Raw genomic sequence first — 26,494 nt, 5'->3', positions numbered from 1 at the left:
TTGTTATATGTAACAGAGGAAAATGTAGCGATCGTTCAAAAAATGATCCCACCCCAAATTTTTGCAATTTTGGACTCGGGGCACCTCGAAATGTCGAGATATGCAAAAGATTCGGGTTTTTTTCCTGTATGTACGAATGTTAGACTGTATGGGAGGCACGAAATTGAATCGGAGTCGGATGATTTAACGCAAGAGTTATTAAGCTTGGAAATGGTTGAACTAAATCGGTTGGCACACATTCTAACATCCGTGCGTACAGAAAAAACCCCGAATGCTTTTGCACTTCTCTACGTTTCGAGGCTTCCCGAGTCCAAAAGCGTAAAAATCTGAGAAAAGCGTTTTTTGACTGATCGTCATTCTTTTCCTTTGTTATAAGCCTATACTGTATAACAGCCGGGAAAGTAATAATGACGACGATTCTGATTATTTTTAAAAAAATACAAAATAAAACGACTTTTAAAAATTAAACATTAAAATTCGACACATCTTCCGAATATACAAGTTCACATTTATTGACTCGTTTGATGACGACATTGGTATTTGGTAAGCGTGAATGAATAAAAATAGTAAATACATTCTAATACAAACAAATTAGTTTAATAAAAATGTTGTACAGTACATAATATACGAGTATACAGATACATTAAACTAAGTCAAGAATGAGAAATATAACATTTAGACTGATAAAAAACAGGTTGCTTATTTTGCCATGTTGTTTAATTTATTATTTTTCATCTCTGTTATAAACTGAATTACTCCTTACAAAAAAATCGCTTCTATTAACCCTCTCCCTCTTCCCTCCACGAGAGGAATTTCGAAAAATTACTTCTTAGTGTACTGTACATACTTATGATGTATCCTAACTGTGTACAAAATTTCAACTCAACCGTTTGAACTCTGAGCTTATCATTATTTATTATTACAGTATTATTATTATTAACCCATCTCGATTGTGAATGCTAATATCGAGTAAAATATTAAGTCCGACCACACTGAAAATATGACACATGACTCCTTCTATGTCTCTACCCTGTCGACCTTTAATAAAGAACCAAAAATTTGATAGCCCTTTATACACGCGCTACTGTGCCAAATTTTGTTTCTTAAACTTTACTCATTCTGAGATATTGTTTAATAGTTCGGAACAGAATAAAGAAATTAAACAAATTGGATGCCAACATGTTTAGAAATTAAGAACACGATTCAACATTTGAACTTGGAGAATGCAAATTTATAAAAGTTATGGTGAGGCGAAGATGGAAGCTGGATCGTACGGGGGGGGACAAGTTATTGTACGATTATAGTTGTTGTAAATTAAATAGGTTATAAATTATTACTGCTGAAATAAAAAATATCATAATTTGTAATAATTAAAATAGAAAATGGAGGATCTTCGTAAGGATACAATATACTTCAATATACAAAACTTTTAAAAATCGTCGGGGAATCTGTTAACATCTATTTTAGTTAATACAAAGTAACCAGAGTAAACATTGGTAATTTTGTGATACGTTTTAAATTGAATTACTTATTTGATAGAGATAAGAAATTTGAAATTTTCCTCGCAGATGGTATGGAATTAGGGATTGCAATTGCTGGATCCCTCATCCAGCAATCCAGCTGGATCCAGCGCTGCGGATCCGCAAATACTCAATTAACTTTCTAAATAATTGCGCAAAAGTCTACGTCGTCGCGTTGCCGCTTTGCTAACTACTAGACTGCTACTAATTACTTACTCACTACTTTACTAACACTAATAATTAAATTACTTATAAATAAACTATACCTTAATCAATCCAGCAAAATTTAATAAAATAATAACGTATTCAATCGCTTTTAACGATCTTCCTCAGTTACAAAAAAATACAACATTAACTATAGAACATAAAATGTGTTTGGAATAAATATAAAAAGAATTGTGCTTAATTACATCCCATTTTTTTAAAACAAGTTACATAGATGTACTGCCAGGTCTGATAATTTTCGTATTGTATACCGACGTAATTCCACTGTTTTCAAACTTTTAAGAAACGATAAAAAGAAAGAGGATCGGAATTCAACAACGGGATATATATTCGGTGCCTTTACACAACCAACGTTTCAATTACAAGCTTGTTTATGTGGGTGCAACGATGCGCAGTTTAAAACAAAGGCTCAAGGAGCACAAATATACAATCAGTAAGAACCTTGGCAACACTGCGCTGGCATCATACGCAAGACAGAAGGATGTTAACCTCCAATGGGATCAAGCGGCAATTATAAAAACGACGACGAATAAGCAAACGGTCAAACATCTTGAGAGATTGGAAATCTGCAAGGCGCACACGACAACTGGTTGTATAAACCATAGAGATGCGGACTCATTGTCTACCATGTGGAGATCCTTTTACATTAATTAATGTTATTAACGGACAATGCTGGTTTCGTTGGATCTTATATACAGGGTGTTTTTTTTTTAAACTGACGGTACTCAGAGACATCTGTAGAGCAATCTAACAGCCGGACTGTCGCCAAATTTGGGAGAGTGACTAAGGACGACATGGGAAAGAGATTCCGCGAAGAAAAAAGTAGTACCCAAATTTGCCGGTAGGGGTGGATTTGGCGCTGTTGTAGCAAAACAGCTAAGAATCTGCATAAAATCCAGCTGCAATTAACAAACACACGAATGAATAATCAGACAGAGGTTTCAGTGTAATAACGAAAGTTTAATTAATCAGCAAATAACCTTCTCCCTTCTTCAATGTGATCACCGTCCTGCTGGACAACTCATTGCATCCTGAACACCGTGTTCTCTATGGCCGAACGTAACATGTCCTCAGGAATGTTCATCACAGTTCGAGAAATGTTGTCTTTCAAAGTCATCAAGTTTGGGACACTACCGAGATAGACCTTGGACTTTAAGTAACCCCACAGGAAAAAGTAACATGGGGTTAGATCCGGGAAGCGAGGCGGCCATGCAAGTGGAAAAAGCGACTGATGACCCTTTCTTCAGTGAAGTGCTGCTAGCTTTTTTGCTATAACAGCGCCAAATCCTCCTCTACAGGCGAATTTAGGTACTACTTTTTTCTTTGCAGAATCTCTTTTCCATGTCATCCTTAGTCACTCTCCCAAATTTGGCGACAGTCCGGCTGTTAGATTGCTCTACAGATGTTTCTGAGTACCGTCAGTTTAAAAAAAACACCCTGTATATATTTTTTCCGCTATTTATTTTGTTTATTTATCTATATTTTGTCCGTTTGGGCGTTTTCCGTTAATTTTCATATTTATTCCGAACACATTTTATGTCCTATAGTTAATGTTGTATTTTTTTGTAACTGAGGAAGATCGTTAAAAGCGATTGAATACGTTATTATTTTATTCAATTTTGCTGGATTGATAAAGGTGTAGTTTATTTAACTTATTCTACTTCCAGTACATAGTTTTATATACTTATAAATAACTACAGACTAATACAGTGGTTTCCAACCGGTGTTCCGTAAGCATCTCCCAAGTGTTCCGCAGATTTAGTCGCAAATCGGAAAGTGTACAATCGTATTCGAGCCGCCGAATATCAAAAAATTAAAATCATAAAATTTTCATAAACTTAAATATATATATGTACTGTACGACTCGTACTTATGGAGTGTACTACTGTTTCGAATAAGATAAAGGCAATTATAAAAACTGAATGAAATATGTAAAAAACATCAGGCACAAGTTTCCCATTAAAGTTATTTGGGTATATTTTTCCTGTCTTAGAATTGGCGTTAATAATATGAGTGGAGATTTTGAATTATAACTGCTCAATTCTAATAAAATAACTGATGACAAGCTTATGTATTTCATATTAACTTAAGTAAGTGTTCCGCTAAAGAAAATTGCTCACAAAAGGTTGGGAACCACTGGACTAATATGTAGAACCTATATATGAAAACTGGTAAGACTGATAGCCACTTAGCCACTGATTCTCTGTCCTTACATTATTATAATATATTAATATAAATTAATCAGTAGAATTACCTTTGCTATTATTTAACTTAAAGATTAAATGTTTAGTTAGATTATAATTATAATGTAAAGTTAATTATCTCTATCTCAAGTGTTAAACCGAACCAAAGTTAAGTTTACTACCTAAATGTCTAAGAAGATTTATAGTGACCAGTCTAAATAATAAAAGCTTCTTAAGTATTTTTTAAAAATGTTTTATTTCATTTAAAAAAAACATAAATTGCAGGATAGATAGATAGACAGATAACACTTTATTGCACCAAAAATACATCCACTCTGGATCCGCGCTGGATCCAGCTGGAATGATTTCAATCCAGCAAAAATCCAGCTGGATTTAAAACACTGCTGGATTGCAATCCCTATATGGAATATATTAAATTTAAAAATTTTGTTCGTTTGCGTAAACTCATTTTATAACTGTAGGCCTATTGTAAGAAGAAGAAAATTGGAAATTTGTACAAGTGTCGAAGGAGTCTAGTTTCATCTTAAATTTACAACAAAATATTGAAGTATTCTTTCATATTTCAATAAACCGAAGACTAGATGTACATTTAAACACGCGGTTATTATTTTTTAAATTTCCTTAGCTATTTGGACAACATTCTTATCTTTCGCTGTGAAATTCCAGACATATCAAACACAAGGACTATCAATAATTAATTATTGTCGATTAGGGAAGTAAAATAATAATATGTATGACTTAAAGCTAATGTTAGTTGAATATATCTTGAGTATCTGCTATACTTTTTACGTCTAAAATGAGGTACGACAAAATAACCGATATATCACGAAAATACTACTCGAGATGCCATCGAAATGTGAAAAAGATAAGATTTTTAAAGTTGCCAGGATGGGAAGTGTTCAATATACCAGCAATTATTTCTTGTAACATTGTCACAATGCCGCGCTGCAATTTTTAACTTATTTAATTTAAAATATATGCTCTCCACTTCAAATTAATAGTGGCTTGTTCCTGTACATCTTACTCCTTTTAGAAGAAAAATTTCTAATTGAAATAACGTCTGTTCCAAATTTCAGCCATATATATAAACTAAAGGACCATCTCACGATATTAACAATGTTTTAATTCGAAATAACCACCTGTACGCAAGAGAAAAAAATATACACATTGAAAACTAATATATAAATATATTCATAATGACAAAAAGCCATGCTGTTATCTTGGGTTTTTTTTTTTTTTTAACTCTTTCCGCCCTGTGGGCACTAAGAGGGCCTCTTTTTCAGTAGGCCCATTATGGGTTCGGCCAGGCCCACAATGGGGCGACCGGGTGGTGAGGGACGGGGCCCGACGTATCCGAACGGACCACCCCCCGAAAAATTCCTGGGGATTATTCGACCCGTTCGGATTCGATCCCGGGTCCCCCAGAGCGGTAGGCTGCCACCTTTACCGCTCGGCCATCCGGCCGTCTTATCTTGGGGGTATGGTCCCTTCGTTGGTGCCCATTTACGAAATCTATATCCGATATCCAATATCACTTCCTAAACCTTTTAAATTTCGGTACTGCATACGAAAATTAACAACTAACGTTTTCGATCGCCTCCGCGATCTTCGTCAGGTTTTATCGACGGTTTTGAAAAAGAATGCAAAAGGAATTATTTCAAAATTCAAACGATCGAATCTCTCCCGCGTGCAATAATTGCGAATGATCTAACAAGCAATTAATCTCCCTGATACCATCATACAAATGTCTCTGTCCATCCATACAGGAATACTACACTATCCTGAGATGCTACCAATGCGGGTGCATTTCGGATACATACCGCCACGCATATGATAATACGTTGCCATCCTTGAAATTAATACATTTCCCCGATTTTGACGCCTTGTAAATCTCAAGGGTCTCCAAGGCCCTGATGCGGTCCGTGTCGAATGACGTTTTAACGAGGCTGGTTTTATCAAAATCCGCCTTTATCTCGGGGTCGGTGGCGTAAGTCGACAGGGCGGTGGTGTGTCTTTTTTTGGCAACGTCATATTTGTGTTCCGAGATCCTTCTTTGAACGGACCTCTTGGTAGACCCGATGTATATTAGGTCCCTTTGGGACCTGTGATCCCTTATCGGGACACTATATACCCCTGGTGCTCTTAGAAAATCCGGTTTATCTTTGGCGTTCCTGAGTAGCGAATAGATCGATTGGGTTCTTGAGTACGCCAACTTGGTGCCCTTCTTCCGCGCTATTTCCTTGTATATGTCCTGCATACCTCTGTTGTACTGGACCACCGTGCGCCGGTTCGGCCCCGAATTGGACCTATCCCGTGTCACCGAAGCGCCAAGTGCCGTGTTTGTATTACGGAAGTTACGCGCTAATCTACGGATGAGGTCGCGTTTATAACCATGGTTAGCGGCTATGTCTTCTATGTGTCGCAGCTCTGTGAGCGTGTCCTCCCATTTAGAATTATGAGTGTACGCCCTCCTAACTAACGCCCTGAACGCCGCAATCTTATATGGATACGGGTCTTCAGACCCAGCAGGTATGTACATAGGTAGGTAGTCGGGCTTGTAATACACCCGCGTTTCAATACTGTTTACCTTGAGTTGAATGGCGACGTCTAAAAAGTGCACATCGGTGCCCGATAGTTGATCTAGTTTAAGCGTTAGCCCATACGGGTTGTCGTTAACACTGCGCAGAAAATCATGGACGTTCGGCTTGTTCTTCCATATGACCATCACGTCATCCACATACCTACGATATAAAATAATATCGTGTGTAAACCTGTGAATGACATCTCTCTCTAACTGCCGTAAAACCAACTCACACAGGTCGCCCGAAATTGGGCTCCCCATGGGGACCCCCCTTTTCTGTAAATACGTGGCGTTGTCGAACCTAAACAGCGAATTGTAGCACACCAGGTGTGCGAGCTCAAGTACGTGTTTGCGGTGTGCTGGTAGGCTATACTTGGTTAGTAGGACGTCCCTAAGGGCGCAAAAGCAAGGTTGGAGTTTAATGGAAGGATATAGAGCCTGAAAATCCAATACCGTGATGTGAGTGTTCTCTGTAACCTGTGTACGCTTCAATTCATCGACCAACTCTCAAGGTAAACAGTATTGAAACGCGGGTGTATTACAAGCCCGACTACCTACCTATGTACATACCTGCTGGGTCTGAAGACCCGTATCCATATAAGATTGCGGCGTTCAGGGCGTTAGTTAGGAGGGCGTACACTCATAATTCTAAATGGGAGGACACGCTCACAGAGCTGCGACACATAGAAGACATAGCCGCTAACCATGGTTATAAACGCGACCTCATCCGTAGATTAGCGCGTAACTTCCGTAATACAAACACGGCACTTGGCGCTTCGGTGACACGGGATAGGTCCAATTCGGGGCCGAACCGGCGCACGGTGGTCCAGTACAACAGAGGTATGCAGGACATATACAAGGAAATAGCGCGGAAGAAGGGCACCAAGTTGGCGTACTCAAGAACCCAATCGATCTATTCGCTACTCAGGAACGCCAAAGATAAACCGGATTTTCTAAGAGCACCAGGGGTATATAGTGTCCCGATAAGGGATCACAGGTCCCAAAGGGACCTAATATACATCGGGTCTACCAAGAGGTCCGTTCAAAGAAGGATCTCGGAACACAAATATGACGTTGCCAAAAAAAGACACACCACCGCCCTGTCGACTTACGCCACCGACCCCGAGATAAAGGCGGATTTTGATAAAACCAGCCTCGTTAAAACGTCATTCGACACGGACCGCATCAGGGCCTTGGAGACCCTTGAGATTTACAAGGCGTCAAAATCGGGGAAATGTATTAATTTCAAGGATGGCAACGTATTATCATATGCGTGGCGGTATGTATCCGAAATGCACCCGCATTGGTAGCATCTCAGGATAGTGTAGTATTCCTGTATGGATGGACAGAGACATTTGTATGATGGTATCAGGGAGATTAATTGCTTGTTAGATCATTCGCAATTATTGCACGCGGGAGAGATTCGATCGTTTGAATTTTGAAATAATTCCTTTTGCATTCTTTTTCAAAACCGTCGATAAAACCTGACGAAGATCGCGGAGGCGATCGAAAACGTTAGTTGTTAATTTTCGTATGCAGTACCGAAATTTAAAAGGTTTAGGAAGTGATATTGGATATTGGAGTAACGGTATGAGGATTGTTTTCTATATCCGATAATTACAAATTGGTAAATCCGTAATAAAATTAAGTAATGTTAATACTTTTATTTAAAAAATTAGTAGGGTAAAGTGTTGTAAGGGATTCTACAGTGATGACGTAGATACTAGCGTAACGTAGTGGAGGACGTTACGTATTTTATCGGCAAGGAAACCGCACGTCGGAATCGTCTCGTTTAAAAAATATTGGAATAATTTGTATTGCAGTTTATCCAATATTTATATCTAATGAAACATATTTTTGAGAATCGGAACCTAACCATAATGAATATTATGCCCTCCATTTTGATAATTTTCACTGGTTAGCGGCTTATTTTGAAGGGCAAAGCAAGCAAGCTGTAAAGTGTCAAATGATAAATGGTTCGTCTACTGAATATAAGATGAATATAAGATAATTTACACTACTTTTGATGTAAGGTCGAATGGGATAAAAGAAAACAGTAATTATTGTACTTTCCAGTTTTTTTTTTTTAAACTTTTTCTGCCCCGTGAAGGCCTCTTTTAGCAAGCTCAATATGAGTTCGGCCAGGCTCACAGTGGGGTGGCCGGCTGGTGAGGGACGGGTCCCGATATATCCGGACGGACCACCCCCGAAAAATTTCTAGGGTTTTTTTTTTGGCCTCTTCCGGATTCGTTCCCGGGTCCCCTAGATCGGTAAGCTGCTGCCTTGATCGCTCGACCATCCGGCAGTCTGTATTTTTCCGTGGGAAGTAGTAGATTAAGGAGAGTAAAGGAATGTTTGGATCGTTTTGTGTGTGTCAAGATTACTAGATACCATGATTGAGAAGCCTGCCATTGTAATCAATTTTTGTTTTCGTTCTAGAGACAACTGCTACCGAAAGGGCGGTGTTCCGATCGTTATGTAGGCAAGAGTTAGCGCATGTGCATTATAAAGTGTTTTTTGTTTTTTTTTTATAATATGCAATTACTGAATTCGGCTTTAGATCGTAGTAATTTCTGTATGTATGAACGTTAATGTGTGGGAGGCACCATTGTGTTCACCCTCTTTGAAGCTTAATAACTTCTGTGCTTTTTGTCGAAAATTTCTGAAATTTTGCAGGGAGATTTATGTATCAGAGGATTGATGCTGTTAAATTTTAGTGATTAATAGTCAACAGGGTGGGAAGGAGGTCGTGTGTATCTCCATCAGGGTCGGACTTAATGACGATTTTACTCGTTATTAGCATTTACAATTCTTTTTTTTTTTTTTCTTTCTTTTATAAAACCCATCTGTCCCTCAAAATTAAGCTGTTTTTAAAATATTGTAAATTGGCAACTTTTTATATTTTTAACTAAAATATCATAACAGATGGCGCCATATGTTGTTTTAAATGTTGCCGGAAAGTTGAGCAACTCGTTGCTGGGGTATTTATATGGTAAATTCCCCTTTTCGAAGTTTTCTCGCCAAATATTTACGTAGGTTGGGAAATATTGTTGACTTATATTGTTCTCTCGTTCTTTCAAGGTGAAAGAACGAGAGATATGGACCTTAACAACACTAACCGTCCTTTAATGTGACGATTAAAATTTTTTTATTGCGAATCTTTCGTCGAAATTACATCGCAGATGTTAAAATTCTAACTTGGTTCCCTATCTTATCTTGGGAATTTTCCGAGCCTCAAAGAACTTTATGACCAGTTTTGTATTTTTTTTAATCATTTGACGCGTTAGGCCTGGTTGATTCAGCCTTCAAAACAGGCCGCTAACCAGCGCACTCGTTTTCTACGGGAAGAAAAATAAACACGTGTAAATTATCAAAATGGAGGGCGTAATCATCATCATGGTTAATTTCAGCTTGTGAAAAATATGTTTTGTTACATATAAATATTGGAAAAACTGCAGCACAAAATAATTTGTGTTGCAGTTTCAATATTTTTAAAACGAACCGATTCGGAATTCGGTTTCCTTGCCGATAAAATATGTAATGTCCCACACTACGTTACTACACTGGTATTAATAGCATCTGCACCATCATTATCGAATCCCGCACAACATTTAAAATAATAATTAAAAAATACGTAGCATAAACTAAAATTTCTTCATTTTTCGTCATGTTCAATCATCCATTAAAAAATTTAAAACACTTTGTATTAAAATAGATATTAACACACTAATTTTTTAATAAAAGTTATCGAGATTTCCCCAGCATTTACGATTTTTATACCCACTTATACGCTTTACGCGAAATAGAAGGCGATTTCCGATGAGTTGTGGCAATTTTTTAAAATGGCGACAAAACTTCAAGCTTGAAATAAATGTAAAATTAAATTGAAAAATATAAAACTTTAATATTTTAAATGTAATATTTTCTATTTTTGCACCTCTTCGAAATTTTCACACTACGTTGTATATATTGCTAAAGATGATGGGTAAAAATATGATGTGATGTACGCTTGGAATTATGGATGCTGCATGCCAATTGGCTGCGACAGAATCGCCAGGCGAAAATATACGTTGTCCTGGGCCGTGTTCAGTAATGCAGAACACCTGAGTTAGAATTCTGAGTGGCTTAGTGGGCGGAGTTAAGAATGTTCTGAGCATCATTGAACGATTATTCTGTTTAACTTCGTCCACCATTTTGCCCAGTTGTTTAAATCATGATAATTAATTCGTTTGCGACAATTATTGCAAAGCAATTATTAATTGTAATCAACGAAATGGACCATTATCTTCCGTTAAAATGTATCCGAAATCTGTTATACCGACTTATTCTAAAATGACTTGGAAATGTAAAATTATCATGAGTTAATGATTTAGAATGAGAGAATAACTTTGCGATTGTTATAATAAAATACGTTTAGTCCAACACAAGCAGCCATCTTGCAAATCGTACGAAGAAACAAAAACAATGACGTCACTAGTAGAAGTTAGCATAGAAAAAAGAATCTGACTTAACTACTATAGCTAGAATTCTAGTGGTGGGAGGAATCAAGCAGTAGTTAGAAACGAGTTCAACATCGCAGCATAACTAGACTTAGCAAGAATTCTGCGTTACTGAACACTTTGTCGCCGAAGTACTTGAAAGCGATTCTAACCGGAAGGCAATTTTCCTGCTAATGGGCCAGTGACAAAGCGCGATTTTGAGGCGATTCAATCGTCTAAGTGGAGAGTTAGCATTTAGTTTTGCATTGCACTTCAATATACAAAACTTAATGCTGGCTCTCCACTTCAATTAAAGTTTGAAACAAACATGTTCTAAGTAAATATCCTTACGAAGATCCTCCATTTTCTATTTTAATTATTACAAACTGTGATATAAATTACTACTACTGAAATAAAAAATAACCTATTTAATTTACAACTAAAATCGTACAATAACTTGGCCCCGTACGATCTAGCTTCCATCTTCGCCTCACCACAACTTTTATAAATTTGTATTCTGCAAGTTCAAATATGGAATCGTGTTCTTAATTTCTAAACATTAATATGGCATCTTTTATTATTTATATGCAACATTTAATTTTATTTAGGAATGTTTTAACGACGATTAAAAATTTGTCGAAACTCTTATTGTTATCGACGACGAAGTAATTGTTTTAACAAATTATTATTTAGTAAATCGGCGCAATGGGTCAACACAATTGTAAACGTTGTAAGAAATCACTCGTCTCCAAAATCATCTTCCGCCGCGATCATTTTATACGTCGAGAAATCATCTCCGTGTTGAGTTTCGAGCAAGACGACGGCCAACGTCACGTCACGACCATATTAAATTTACACCATCGCTGGAAGAAACTCAAACACGAAAAGCATTGCAGCGAAGCGTTAGAACGCCGTATGTTGCATCACGCCGCCAAATTGTGTTATTATTGGTGGTTATCCAATAGTAACTTGGTGTGCCAAGTCCTTTATCGAATTTACCGACTCGAATCGCACTTTCCAATCGTCTACAATCACGTCGTTACGAATGGAGAACCTCAAACGGACGATTGGCCAATTCCCATAGCGCGTTGCAACGTAGAGCCTAACGAATACGCCAGGATAATCTATTTCCTTCGTCACGCAAACAATTGTAAAATGACTATTAATGGCGTCAGATTCCCGGATCTACCGACGTCGTCCGTTTCTTGGCTTCCACCGTGGATTTCGGCCGTGTTGAAGAGTAAGCCGACGTTACTTCAACTGTTACTTCAACACGGATCCATACTGGAATCGGATAATGATTTACCCGTTGATATCTGCAAATACTATTCGAATCCTTCGCATTACTTTCGAAACACTATTTCAATGTTGTGGTCGAACAATATAAATTCTCTCTCCACGGAATACATCGTGAACGATGAACAACTTCAGAGATCGATACTGATTATTAAACTGTTACTTCGAATTATTCCTCAGCTACAACCAAGAGATTTGAGGTTTAGGATAGTGGATATGACGGAAATCCGTTCTTTCGTCAGCGACTTGAGTGAGCGGGGAATTATTTGCAATTTGAGGGAAAGGTATTGGCGTCCGTCAGAACTGCGCCATCTTTGTCGATGCGTTATCAGAAGACATTTGAGGAAAATGTGGAAACTTCCTCTAGGGATTTTTCAGCTTCCACTCCCGAATCGACTTCGAAAGTATCTGAATCTGGAAGACGATTAATTCGCCATTTAAAATATTGGATGCGTTTTACAAGTTAATTTTCCGGAAAAATTAATCAAAATCGTCGCAATTTTACGACGTTTAGTATCTAATTTGGATAATTAAAATCGTTTTAGTTCATAAAGAGTAATTATGATTTAAGTGCTTTTCTGTTCGTTATTTCCTAATATTAGAAACATTTTAAGTATTTCAAAATCAATGTAATTGGAACAAAAAATTTATGAAATTTTAATAAAGGGCTTCAATTCAAATGCGATAGCAAATTTAATGGAATATACCGCGTATGAATATTTTCGTTATGATATATTTAATGATATTCGCGCAGCAAATAGCTCTTCCTGTGTTCTGTGCATTATTTCACTTTTGGCTACTTTTTTGAAAAATATTAAGATTATTTCTATTTGTTTGAAGTTAAAAAAAAGAAAAAAAACACACATTATGAAATAAGTCTCCATGGCGTGCAGCAGTAAAATTTAAAATTTGAAATATAAAAACGAGCAAAAATTATTGACATCGTCACAAAGCCGGGCTGCAAATGTTCTCGATCTTAAATTAGTAGTATCTTGCCCCTGTACAGCACACTTTCTGATAACAACGGCCATGTCGTTTATCTATGTAACTCCGTTCTGGATAAGTTTTGAAAATATACGAACTTCCGGTCTAGACCGAAAATTCGTATAGTTAATCAGGGTCTCCTGCCCCTAAGCTTTCCATAACTGGTTCCCGACTTTCACCTAATACTATTCTCGAGATTAGGGAAGGACAGACAAGCAGACGGATGACGCGATAGGTTACAATTTTTTTTTTTCCAAATTGTAGCCCAATAATCCACTGCAATGCTTAGAGCCCTACAAATATCTCAATCAGTTACTTGCAGCCCAATCTCGCAACCCAAAAAACCAGCCATATTTTACAAGATATGAGAAATAAAGGTAGTCCATGGGTAAGGTGACACCTGAAAATGCATTAATTTAAAAGCAAAGCCATGTTGACCAGATTAGAGTTGTTCTTGGTCTATTGTTTTAATATAAAATGGAGGCACTCCGATCTAAACGAACGAGTTCACGTACTGTACGCATATCACAGTTAGGACAGAATTTTTACATCGAATTACGAAGTAGCCGTATTAACGAGGATTTCCTTTATTACTGTATTTAGTTACTTTTTCTAATTTTTTTTGTGGATGTTTAGACCCGGCTATGTTGAGCACTGTCTCTTACCTGCCTGGACGAAATCCATCACAAATACACAAAAATTGAATTAAAAAAAGGATAAAGGATGGATTGTGAAAGCGCTTCTTAGTATCAATTAGGTAAAATTTTAAAAAAATGTCTACGAGATAATTTTCCAATCGGGTTACGCACGGTACCCACTCCACTAAGGAGAAGTAATGAGTTTTGCTTTTAAATTCAAAACTTCTTTACCATGGGGCTAATAAAAAAAGGAATATTTTTCACACGGGAAAAACTGTTGCAAGTTTTAAAGTTAGAAATGGCAGCTATTTTGTTTATCCTGCTTTCATTATTATTAATCTACATTTTACTTTCTCAACTGTTACGTATACTTAACAAGAGAAAGTATTAGAATCGTATCAAATTTGACCCTCTGAGTTTTATGCAAATCTCCACTTTTTGAGACCCTTGATCCCAAAAGAGTAAAAAAAGGCAAAAAATTCCGTGGAAGTGTATATGTTGGAATCTATTTCTTTTAGTATCTCAGGATGGATTGAAGATTAAGAAACGAAATTTGGCATGGTAGCTTGTGTTTAAGGGACATTGATACCGTTAACTTTTGATTGTGAAAGATTGAGAGGATACAGAGATAAAGAGTTGTCAAGTGTCATATCTCCAGTGAGTCCCACTTAATGAATATTTTACTTGTTGCTAGCATTTAATTTTGTTTTCTTTTTTTTATAAAACTCATCTCCACTCTCAAAATTAAGTCTTTTGCCATTTTATAATAATAAATAATATAAAATTGTTTACAACAGAATATCGTAACGGATGGCACCCCCACACAATTTTATTTAAATACTGTATTATGATTAATAATATAAAAGTTATTTTTTAAATAAAATTTCATAACAGCCGGGAAAATTACGCAATTTGTTGCTAGTTTTTCTAACTTTCAAATGATAAAAACATTTTAATAATCCGTAAACGATGAGATCTTTTAAATAACAGGCTAGTAGTGGGAACCAGGCAGATCTCTCAGTGACGACTGACGTTTGTGTGACAATTAACTCCTCCGAAACCACTTAACCCAGCTAAATCACTTTTTACATACAAATAGAATCCATCTCAGTCTAGGTCATGACGTAAACACCATTTTAAAATTTGACCCATGACAGGAGGTATACGAAACAAAAGTTCACAATGTTAAGTCTATGGGCAAGTGGAGTGACTTGTCTGGCTCGCACGGTCAAATCTAGTTAATCTATCATGTTACAATATCTTAGATTATACAGATTGTAACAAGATATATGACCCATAGACTTAATACAGTATAGTGAATTTTCCTTTCATATATCTCCAAACAAAGGGCATTGTAAAATTCGACCCATGTCTCTAAATTTGTACTCTATTATTTAAATGCTTACGCACAGTATGATTATTACTTTCAACTTCTAATATTTATAATTCTTTATTACAAAAATATTTATAAATATAAAATAATTTCAGCAAATATTTCAATATAAAAACATAAATGGACAATTCTCAGAACTGTAAAGTAGTTAAATTGGCAATAATAAATTTCAAAAATTAAAAATATACAACTCGATTTAAAAATATAAGCCCTTTTTTAATGCACACGAAAATATTAAAAATGAGATGAAATTCTCACATTTAGTTAAGAAGTAGATAATCTTTTTTTTTACATATAAAATCATTTTATGATAATAATAATAATAATAATAATCTATTAAGTCTTTGAAAGACTGAGTTATTTCTATTTTAAAATGAATTTATTTCAGAGTAAGAAAGCGACTCTCCTTAATCCCTTTTATAGGATTTTTCCACATTGTCACAATTCCTTGTTTGTTAGCAGCATACAAATGCTGATTATCCTCTGAATATGTTAAACTATAACAAAAAATTCTGATGAGCTATCAATACATTTAAATTGAATACAATTAAAACAATTTACCTTATGATTGGATGTTGCAAGTTTCCTGTTGTAATTACTGATGCCAAATTTAAATTCCACGAGTTCCATAATCTAAAAAATTCAATGAAGCGTGGATGTAATCGTAAATTTGATTCTCTAAATCAAAGATATAATTATGCACTAAAAATCAAATGCAAATAACTTTATGTAGCAAACATTTTCTTCTGTGTTAAATGGTCATTGTAGGGCTGAAAACATTTGAAAATTGAACAGTGTTATAGAATGAATGGTTCGAAAATTGAAACTTCTTTGCCTCCACATGATAAACTGAATGACACACAGGGGAATTGTAAAACTAAATGCCATAGAGGTTTAGTTTATCCAGTTTATCAAGTAGATGATAACTACTGATTCAAACTTGAAAGTAGTTCAAATTTTCAAATCATTCATTTTATAATGCTATTTTAGATTTTTGAAGGTCTTTAGCCTCACAATGACTAACACAAGAGAAAATATTTGCTATGTAAGTTTTTTAGTATTTTCTGCAGGATGTTTGATTTTTAGTATTTAATTACATATATCCAGTTATTGTCAGTAAATTCTAAATCAAGGATCTTATACACTCACTTTTCTTTAAATGTTACTATACTCATAAAAACATAAGGAAGAGCTAATTTACTATATACAAACATCAACACATTTCAAATTAAAAATAACTTAGAAAGAATCTATTTCAATATTAAAAACAATAATAAATTAAATGGCTAATTCTTGGTTTAACTCAGACTCAACACATACACTGATTTTACATGGAAGCTTAGAATTATTGGTCCCTTAGAATTTATTCAATCGACAGATTCTATTAGTTTTACATGGAAATCTAGATCCTGTCATGTCTACATTATAATGTAAAATCAATAGAAAATTTTAAACAGGAGAGAGTAAGGTAGGTAACGTTCTTCTCTTAGACCAATTGTAAATGTATATTAACTATGTTGTCTTGGAAAAGATTATAAAGAACATACTCAAAGATCACATGGAGTAAGAATTTTAACTATTACTATTACAAAAATTATTAAAAATAATAGATATATAGGAAAGATATTCAATTAAACTGCATAAATAATAAATATTATCATAAATTAGATACTTACTTTATGGTACCATCAAGAAATCCTGTTACAATCACATTCACAGAAATTCCTTCTTTTGCATTTGAGTAACAGATTGCAGTAATGGGGATAGGAGTATATACAGTCCCGACAAGTTTTGCATTTATTGTATGCACTTTTAAGTAACTTCCCAAGTCTGTTAAAATGTCAAAAATATCCTGAGCAATGTTTGATTAAATATTTTTAGGTAGAGAGGTGAATTTTAACTTACCGCTACTACTAACTGATGCTATATCGCCTAAAGTGTCACTTATTGTTAAGAGTTCAACAGGATTTTTATGATCAAAAATACTTTGTACGTACTGTAATCTAAAATAAATGGATTTATCATCACCACATTAAAAAATCTGATACTTAACTTTATCTTTAAACATTTACCTATTCAAATCCCAAATAATCATTGTACAATCCATACTACTGGTGACTACAATGCTGTAACTTTTGCATATGCAGATGGCTATGATCTTTCCTGAATGTCCATATAGCTGAACAAATGTTGACCTTTCCACTTTCAACTTAAGAAAAAAATATATATATATTTTTTAAAATACTTTAAAAATACAAACTTGATTTATTAACATAATTCATACCCTGACAGAATCAAATGTCAAATCGTGAACATCAATTATTCCAGATAAATGCCCAACAAAAAGTAACTGACAATTAGGAACAGATCCACAAACTGATATCTAAAATATAAAAGTTTCAAGTTATCAATTTATACACTTAGAAAATATTAAATTATAATGTATTGACTTAACTATATATTAAATTAATTGATTTTAGTAAGTTAAATATTGTAATTAAAATAGAAAATACAATAGTATAATCATAAAGTCCCTCTGCAGTTGGCAGGGAAACAGGAGGAGCTTCCAGGAATAAAGTAATGATGTCACAGGCAGATTGCAAGTCAAAAGAGTTTAAGTTTTCATGTCAGCCCACAGCCAAGCCATTCAGATGTGGCCCACTTGGAGGGACTTTACGATTGTACTATATGTTATACATTGTTTAGAAAAATTTTCAAAAGTTTTAAGTTAGCTAATCTCCAAGATTATTTAACTGAGAGAGAAACAAATACTCTTAGAGTCAATTATCCATTTCAAAAAATCATTTCATTTATTTAAAATTTTTATATAAAACAATAATTTATTTTATTTTTTTTTGTTGACATGACAAATTTTTTCATGTCATGTCCATAATATGTGGAATGTATTGGTCAGTTAATCAAGAAAGATGATTAACAGCCAGACTCAATCGTGTCAATTAAGAGGTTTCCGCTATATTTTTCTTTAAAAATTGAACTTACAGGATCATTAAATTCTGTAAAAAGAGGAATTGTTGGTCTGTCTTTCTGAAGAGTCATTCTTATAATGCCATCTCCATATCCCCAAGAGACTAGTGCAGTTGACATCACATACGTATTACTTGTCAATCCTGCTGCTGTAAAAATATTCACAGATGAGCTTAGCAAAATGGATGGAAAAAATATAAAAATAAAATACCTTTGCTTTTTCTATGATTCAGTAACAGGCATGATCTCGTGGTAAGACCAAAAACATCATTTGTCATTAATGGTACCAATTTACATATTGGACTAGAGCAATTACACTTCCAAACTAATAGAGGTTCTAATGAACTGGGAGAGCCAACATAACTTCCCCATTTTAAATTTTGTATATTAGGTAGAACAGTCTAAGAAATAAAAATATAACTGTTTAATCTTAACCTATAAATACTTTAAATTGAATTAAAATAGAACAATTACTTGTAATGATGGCTGTTCATTTCCCAAACTTATCGATAATTCGACCATTGGATGAGGAGCAAAAAACAGTTGTCTCGGAGTCTGTCCGACAGTTTTGATCATTGTCTGAAGGCCACATCTTTTGACCATATCTGTTATTTTTGTTATGTCGTGTCCATAATATGTCTTTAAAAATAAAATTATTATAGATTTTTTTGTAACCTTTACTTTGTTATTATTACTAATAACAGTTTACTAAAATTATTATATGATAATAAATTGTCTTACACAAAGTCTAAAAAATATGAGATTCCTAACTTTATTTTAATGTAGTAAAATTAAAACTTAGACATATCATCCACATGCATTGCATAGGATTAAATTTCACTAAAATCTAATGCAGAAAACTAAATTTAAATGATTTATATACAAATATACCAATATTTTTTATGCTAATGCCAAACAATTGCTGGATTATATCAGGCTTTAGTAAGGCTACTACTTAATAATTAAATATCAAGTAATTTGTCCTAGAGGTAGGTATTAAGTGCTATCTCTTGACAAATTTAATACAGTGGAACCTCGCTTAACGAGCAAAATAAACTGTGAAAAAAATGGCTTGCTTAATGAGCAACATTTCATTTAACAAGTGGCCAGGAGAGGGGAAGTCCCGAATTTTGCACATGCTACATCAGTCTAAGTTTTGCACTCATTCCGTTGGCATCTTAGTGTTGCTTGTGATCACATATTTTTCCATACTTATGTTCAGACATATTACATATAAACATCAACAACCATAGTCTGTTATATAATAAACACACAAAATGATATGCCAAATTCTTGGGCTATGTAAAGACAACAATTAAATATTAGAAATTAATTAATTTGACTAGAGGTAGGCAGTTATGCTGCCATCTCATATTAAATTTAATGACCAATTCCAAATTAAATTTTAGAAATGTGTAAAAAAAAATAATTTATTTATTTATAATTATTAAATTTAAAACGAGATGGAAGCATAACTGCCTACCTCTAGTCAAATTAATTAATTTCTACTGTTTAATTATAGCCTTTAAATAGCCCAAGAATTTGGCATATTGTTTGGCATGTTTATCAGACATATTACAGTATATGTGATTTCTTTTGTTTTCTATAAATCAAATTCGCATTTCAGGTTGGTTCATTCTGCACTAGAAGAAAAGATGATGATGATTCACGCGTCTTAACAATGTTTATTGTATAATTTTCTTTGAATAAATGGTATACATAAAATATTTGAGTATTTTTTTTTGGCATGGAACACATTATCGTATTTTACATTAATTTCTATGAACAAGCTTGTTTCACTTAACGAGTGTTTCCCATTATGAGTAAGACTCTGGAACGAATTACGCTCGTTAAGCAAGGTTCCACTGTAATTATAATTGAATTAATATTTACAATAACACACCTTCAATGGTTGTATATTTGGGCTATTGAAGGCAATTGAAGGTGTGTTATTGCAATGTATCGGGTGTTGTTAAGATATTAAATATTAATTTATAAATATAAACAATTAACTTAAAAAGTTCATGAGTAACCAGTATGGTTATATGTATTGATAAATTATTAATAGTTCTAGAGGCTACATTGAACAGAGGTCTGAGTAACATAACTGGCAATGCATGTGCATGGTAAGTGGGAGTTGGGTTTGTGCCAATTCTCTTCTTTCAGAACTTTCTAATAATTTGGCATTAATCTAAAAATTGAGTTGATAGATGTTTATATTTGTATATATTTTTATGTTTTGTATATTTATACTACTAAAGTTAAAATAAAATTTTTCAAATTTAATTTTAAAATTGAGAGTTTGAGTGGTTCTCAGGAATATGGATCTTTTTGAATTCTTATTCAGAAAAAGTGTTTGAAAATGACATCCAAAGATCCTCAAAAATATTAATCAGTTAAGCTCTGATTGGTTTTTTAAATATTAAAAGCAGTTTGTAATTGGTTAATTGTTAAATTAATTGTAAACTTTATATCTCATATCTCTTTATATCTCATGCTGACGAAGAACACCAAATAAATCCCCATTGACTATTTATTAAAAGTGTTATATTTAGATTTCTGAATGATTAGAATTGATTTTATTTGAAATACATCTTTCATATATGTGTATAAAAGCATTAAATCCACTATAAATTTTTTAAGTATTACACAGTAAAATAAATTTCATTTTTACATGCAGTTCTTCTAGTGGATTACATGTAATTAGGTATTTTAATGCATTTGCTTTGCCAGAATAAATGTAAATTCAGGAGCAAATTTCAATAATATTTTAGTTTATGCATTTTTTTTAAATATTTGTCATTACAAAAAGTCACACATATTTGGCCTGAAAACAACTCTCTTATCAAAACAACACATTCTACTGGTTGCTTAAACTCCATAAAACTTGCCATTTGACTGAAATCCTGTGGTTTTTATTTGTGGGGCCATTTGGAATAACAATGTTGCTAAGCTCCGATAATATATTGCTAATGCAGTGAGATACTATAAGAATTCAGTCAGAAACTTTCAAGTATTTGAAGCAGTCAATGAAGGTTCAATTAAAGATCATTTTGAATATTTTCACTTTAGAGTATTTCAATATCATCAATTTGCTGTTTATTTTGCCAGTTATTGATACTGTAGGAATATACTGTAACTAGAAAGGATTATGTCAGGAAGTTGTTTCAGGGACTACATTATATTGATAGGATATAGATATGATTTTTTGTTACTTCTTAAAGGTAGAATATGTGTTTAAAATTAGTGATAGCTCAATACAATATACAGCTTGATTCCAAATGCCTATGATAATGTCAAATATCATGGATCATTGTTACAGTAAAGAAACATGGGACATTCAGATGGTAAGTATCATTCAATTAAAAAAAATTCTCTCTATTTTTTAACAAGTTAAACTACTTTTCCACATAGCTGTATCCATTATTGAGACACTTATCATAGCAGAGCACAAGTTTTTGAGTATCTTCTTCATAGAATGTGGCTGCCTGTAATGTTTAGCAACTTCTACATTGAATCTTTCACATTATCATCAATTTCACATTATCATTATCATCACACAAGAGGTAAATATCATTTAGTAAAGATCAGGATTATTTGGTAAATGGTTTGCTTGCAGCAAATGAGACAATGAGGTTTTGAGTTTGAGCAGCAATGTGTGATCTAGCATTGCTATGAAGCAGTAGAATGTAGACACTTTGCATCATATGTCTTTTAATTTCCAATAAACATCAACTAACCCGTTATACATAAAGTAAGACACCAACCAATGTCGAATTTTTGGCTAGAAACAGCTATAGCAATATTAATAATTTTAAGATAATTTTGTACTAGAGTTAGGCATTAGGCATCATCTCTTGCTAAATTTAATAACTAGAATGGAAGTGTTAAGCCTTAATCCTGTCCCTCTCCTCGTGGGGAGGAATTTCGAAAAATCCCTTTTTAGTGTGTGTTCTCGTGACATACCCTAACTGTGTACCAAATTTCAACTTTCAACTCCTAACCGTTTGGGCTCTGTGCTGATGATGATGATTATTATTATCATCAACTCATCTCGATTATACATATAAATACTGAAATAACATTTAATAAAAATTATTTTTCAGAATAAATTATTTCATAAAATTTTAGAAGAATTAAGAAATTCTTCTAAAATTTTTCTAAAAACAGATAATTCAAAAAATATTTTAAAATATTTACCACTGGATGAAATACATTAATAGCTTCTACTGCTGCTTTACCAGTTTGTTTATAACCAAATATTAAATCAATCCAATTTTGTAATTGTCCTGTAACAAAATCTGATTCCAAAGCTTGTCTATGAATAAGAATAAACAATCTGGGATCATCGTGACACCAGGGAGGTAGTGCAACATGATGAACTCTCTCGCCAGTTTGACGAATTCCAAAATCAAATCCTAATAAATTGTTTTCCAGGATAAATTATTATATTCAGATTTCTGCTTTAAATATAATTAAAATACCTTCACTATTAAGTAGAAATTCAGGCAAAAAATAGAATTCAGGAATTAGTTCTTTGACATCACTAGTTGAATCTCCACTTGAAAGTCTCCAAGATGAATCCAGAGAATGGAATGTTCGATCGGGAATATCAAAGTTATCATCTATAAATTTAATTAATTATGTAATTAACAATAAACATATTGTATTTGTGTCTTTTAATGTTTTAACAATTGTGAAGTTTAAATACTTTGATATAAAATATTTAATTATCTCAAACTTCTAATTGATGGAAATATAGGAGACTTATCAAACTACTGGAGCACCAAACATAATCAAGATCACATTTTTTGAAAATCAACTTTATTAGTGGAATGCATTTCAGTCATACACAAACTCTCTTCAGCCACAATATACATATCTGCATTATTTTAGCATGATTATAATATTTTTTCATAAGTGCACACTGTAAATTGTCTGTAAGACTATTTCCTTTCATCCATAATTAATGTAATACACTGTAACATAATAACATGCTAATTGTCAGTTGGTATATTAAAATTTGTGGATCCCATAGAAGAATAATTGTAACTTTAGGCTATGGAGTGGTATCACATTAATTATGAATGGAAGGAAATAGTTTTATGAACAATTCACAATGTGCATCAATAAAAAAAATTTTGTAAACGTGTTAAAATAATGCAGGTATTAATATATATATTATATATATCATGTGGATGAAGAGGGTCTGTGTAACTGAAATGCATTCCACTAATAAAATTGTGAAATTGGAGTTGGTCTGGTATACATTCTGTCACACTGAGAATGGCCATTAAAACATTGAAAGGCAATAAGTACGCAAATACCTCTCAACTCTCCGATTATCATCAAGATTCCTGACACCACTTAGTCTGGTTCACCAAATAAAATGCAAAAGTAAACTTGTGTTACCAAGATTTAAAGAGGGTCTAAATTAATATGCAAGTTAAGTGGGATATGGGAAATTTGTAAATTATTACATGGGCTGACAATAGAGTTAGAATAAACCAAACATATCAGAATAAAACTACAGTAGAGAGTCATTAATCTGAACCCTGGTAATCGAAACGATTTTCAGTCAGACTGTGTCATGCTGAATCGAACGTTTTTCATACTAGATTTACTTCTAAAGTATAATTTTCATGTTTTTATTCTTCAATATATTTATTTTGTTTGTACAAAATGAAGAAATAATTTTTAACGATACGATAGCTTCGATTATTATTATAAAAATTTTCGTTAAGCTTAAAATCGACGAAAATTCAACACGAAGCGACACGCAACGGAGAAAAATTTGAACATTGGACAGGTTAATATATTTTTTCGTACATAATCGGTAATCGGAACAAATCACTAATCTGAACAACCCCAGTCCCCAATTGATTCCGATTTACGACTCTCTACTGTATATTTATTATATGAGATTATACATAAAAGGACTGTCTTAGATTATACAAAAATAATGTGACTGGGTTCAACAATTATACAAAAGAGGATCTTTAATCCTAATGCATTAAATCTATCCTAACAAGAGAAAATTTACATAAGACAATTATATTACCTATTATGGAGAGTCCTTGGGATGAACAGAGGTGCTGAATCAGGAGAGGGATGAGAGTGTTGCTAAAGCAAGGCATCAGAGAAGACGAACACAATAAGAGTGCCAACACAAGAGCAAATTGGAAGGTGACCTCTCACCTTTTTTGATGTATTTCCTCGAATAAAATTATTGGAAATCACGCCATACTTCCAATAGGTGATGGAAATTCGGTGGTCTTGTGGATAGAAGAGTGAGACATCACACTCAAACTATCACTTTCAGAGGAATTAAACTATTTTCTCTCTGCGACTAAAAGAAAGTTCCCCTTTTTACTTAGATAATTTTTCTATCAAAATAATTTTTAAATATTATTTTAACAAGTCTGTTAAAATAAATCCCTTAACTTCAGACAAAATTGATTCTAAAAAAAAAAATGTGATCTTGATTATGTTTGAATGTCCAATATAGTTTGATAAGTCTTCTAAGTTATATCTCCACCAATTGGAACTTTAAGATATTTAAGTATTTAAATAAACTATTGGAAACAATAAGCTTGCAATTAAATTTTATATAAACTTTACCTTGATAAGCAAGAAACACTTCAGTAAATGGAGGTAAACGAACTAAAAAGTGAAGCACCGTACCACTATTACTGTAATGAGAACCATAATGGTACGGACCAGAAATGGGAAGACTGGACTCAATATTTGACATAGTCTCACATTCAGCTTTCAAATACTGAAATTATAGTAAATGAAATCCAGCATCAAATTTTGTAAAACATATTTTTATACGATACGGACTTGTTTTATGTGGCATTGATATATGAAGATTCATGTTTTCACAGATTGTAAATGGCTAGTTTAACCCACTACTAGTTCAACTCAATTAGCGAGTTGTGCTTCACCAACTTCAATCATTCCAAACCCAATGCTGTGGGAATAACCTGGTTTGCATGTATTTTTCTCTAGTAGTGTACTCAATATAGTATAATAAAATTTTGCTCTTTATATTCAGAAATATCAGACTAAAAATGTTTTGATTTTACTATAATGCTATCCATTATATGTTTTAAGAACTAAATGTTTTTCTGCTAATTGTAAAAAGTTGCATAAGCATCTACCTCAAGTAGTCCTAGAATACAAATTTAAATAGAATTTCATTTTGCATAGTACCTGCCGACACAGCTTTCATAAGACAAAACCATACTGAAAATGTATTTATACTGATCAAAAGAAAACCTTTATTTATTTATTTAACTGGAGTATGAAAGATACATAGATATTTCTAAAAATACAAATTCAATACATCAAACTCGTTTAAGAATGGCATATTAAGTATAAAAATGTCTAAAATGTATTAATATCATATGTTATGTATATTTGTAAAAAAACTAATAATAAGCTATTCATCAAAAATTTAATATGAAATAGTAAATAAACAATTTACATATGTATTTTTATGCATACTTACATTATATGCATTTATGTAGTGTTGTTCTCTGGCCTTATTTTGAATTGCAACAGGTCTAGATAAATTTCTAATTAAAAAAAAAAAACAATACTAATTAAATCCATTTTGATGATAACACTTGTTAAATTAAATAATAATTACCTGAAGATACTTGGATCTTCAAGATTGAGGTCGGAACTAGAATAATTAGCTATGATAAATGGAAACACGGGATATTGCATTAAATCATTACAAGATCTTCCTGCAAGTTTGTTTAGTTGCATAAGATATTCAAAATTTGTAAGAGAATGCATTCTCCATTGATTTGTTAGAGTTGATAATGATGTTACAGTATGTGGTGTAAAATGCTGACATTTTTTGATATGCAAGTAGAATTCTTCCCTGATCTGTAATAACACATAATTTTACCATATCAAAGAAATCTTATTGTAAATAATAGTAAAGCTTAAAGTTATAGCTTATTGTAAATAAGCTATAACAGTAATTCTTTTTAAATGACGATTCTACTACATTTTATAATAAGTTAATACAAAAGATTCTGGTTAATTGGGATATGTCAAGACTACAATATTTCAGTCCAATTAAGAAGCTGTCGCAAGACTACATTAAGAGTTAAAAAGATACACAGTGTCATTTATTTTAAATTATTGTGTTAATTATTATCTGACTGTGAAAAG

The 26,494-nt window shown here is 33.3% G+C and overlaps 3 protein-coding genes across 3 annotated transcripts in view; 1 reads left to right on the top strand and 2 right to left on the bottom strand.

Moving 5' to 3' along the window:
- Positions 1-5,738: 5,738 nt before the first annotated feature.
- On the bottom strand, positions 5,739-6,791 carry LOC136972852 (uncharacterized). Its single transcript, XM_067267487.1, has one exon. It carries the CDS (start codon positions 6,789-6,791, stop codon positions 5,739-5,741), a length of 1,053 nt encoding a protein of 350 aa, XP_067123588.1.
- Positions 6,792-11,713: 4,922 nt separating this feature from the next.
- On the top strand, positions 11,714-12,733 carry LOC136972851 (uncharacterized). The gene has a single exon (XM_067267486.1). The coding sequence runs from the start codon at positions 11,714-11,716 to the stop codon at positions 12,731-12,733; it is 1,020 nt and encodes a 339-aa protein (XP_067123587.1).
- A 2,943-nt stretch (positions 12,734-15,676) lies between these two features.
- Positions 15,677-26,494, bottom strand: part of mv (lysosomal-trafficking regulator mauve) — a 92,785-nt gene continuing 81,967 nt past the window's right edge. The window contains exons 43-56 of the mRNA XM_067267495.1: positions 25,959-26,203; positions 25,818-25,884; positions 24,926-25,082; positions 22,789-22,929; positions 22,505-22,722; positions 18,779-18,943; positions 18,516-18,705; positions 18,320-18,453; positions 17,604-17,702; positions 17,392-17,528; positions 17,225-17,322; positions 16,996-17,149; positions 15,881-15,952; positions 15,677-15,816 (exon numbers count right to left, since the gene is read on the bottom strand). Of these exons, the coding sequence (XP_067123596.1) occupies positions 15,699-15,816; positions 15,881-15,952; positions 16,996-17,149; positions 17,225-17,322; positions 17,392-17,528; positions 17,604-17,702; positions 18,320-18,453; positions 18,516-18,705; positions 18,779-18,943; positions 22,505-22,722; positions 22,789-22,929; positions 24,926-25,082; positions 25,818-25,884; positions 25,959-26,203 (1,995 nt within the window). The 3' untranslated portion in view covers positions 15,677-15,698. The remainder of the gene's footprint in view (positions 15,817-15,880; positions 15,953-16,995; positions 17,150-17,224; positions 17,323-17,391; positions 17,529-17,603; positions 17,703-18,319; positions 18,454-18,515; positions 18,706-18,778; positions 18,944-22,504; positions 22,723-22,788; positions 22,930-24,925; positions 25,083-25,817; positions 25,885-25,958; positions 26,204-26,494) is intronic.

The sequence above is a fragment of the Centruroides vittatus genome, unplaced genomic scaffold (genome assembly GCF_030686945.1).
Source record: "Centruroides vittatus isolate TY-2023 unplaced genomic scaffold, ASM3068694v2 contig_3050, whole genome shotgun sequence".
NCBI classification, from domain to species: Eukaryota; Metazoa; Arthropoda; class Arachnida; order Scorpiones; family Buthidae; genus Centruroides; species Centruroides vittatus.
The sequence above is the reverse complement of the archived record's forward strand: the minus strand, read 5'-3'. Positions and strand labels throughout refer to the sequence as shown.

What these genes read in the sequence shown, in the direction of transcription:
- LOC136972851 (XM_067267486.1), top strand. Translation starts at nt 11,714, where the DNA reads ATGGGTCAACACAATTGTAAACGTTGTAAGAAATCACTCGTCTCCAAA.
- LOC136972852 (XM_067267487.1), bottom strand. Translation starts at nt 6,791, where the DNA reads ATGGGGAGCCCAATTTCGGGCGACCTGTGTGAGTTGGTTTTACGGCAG.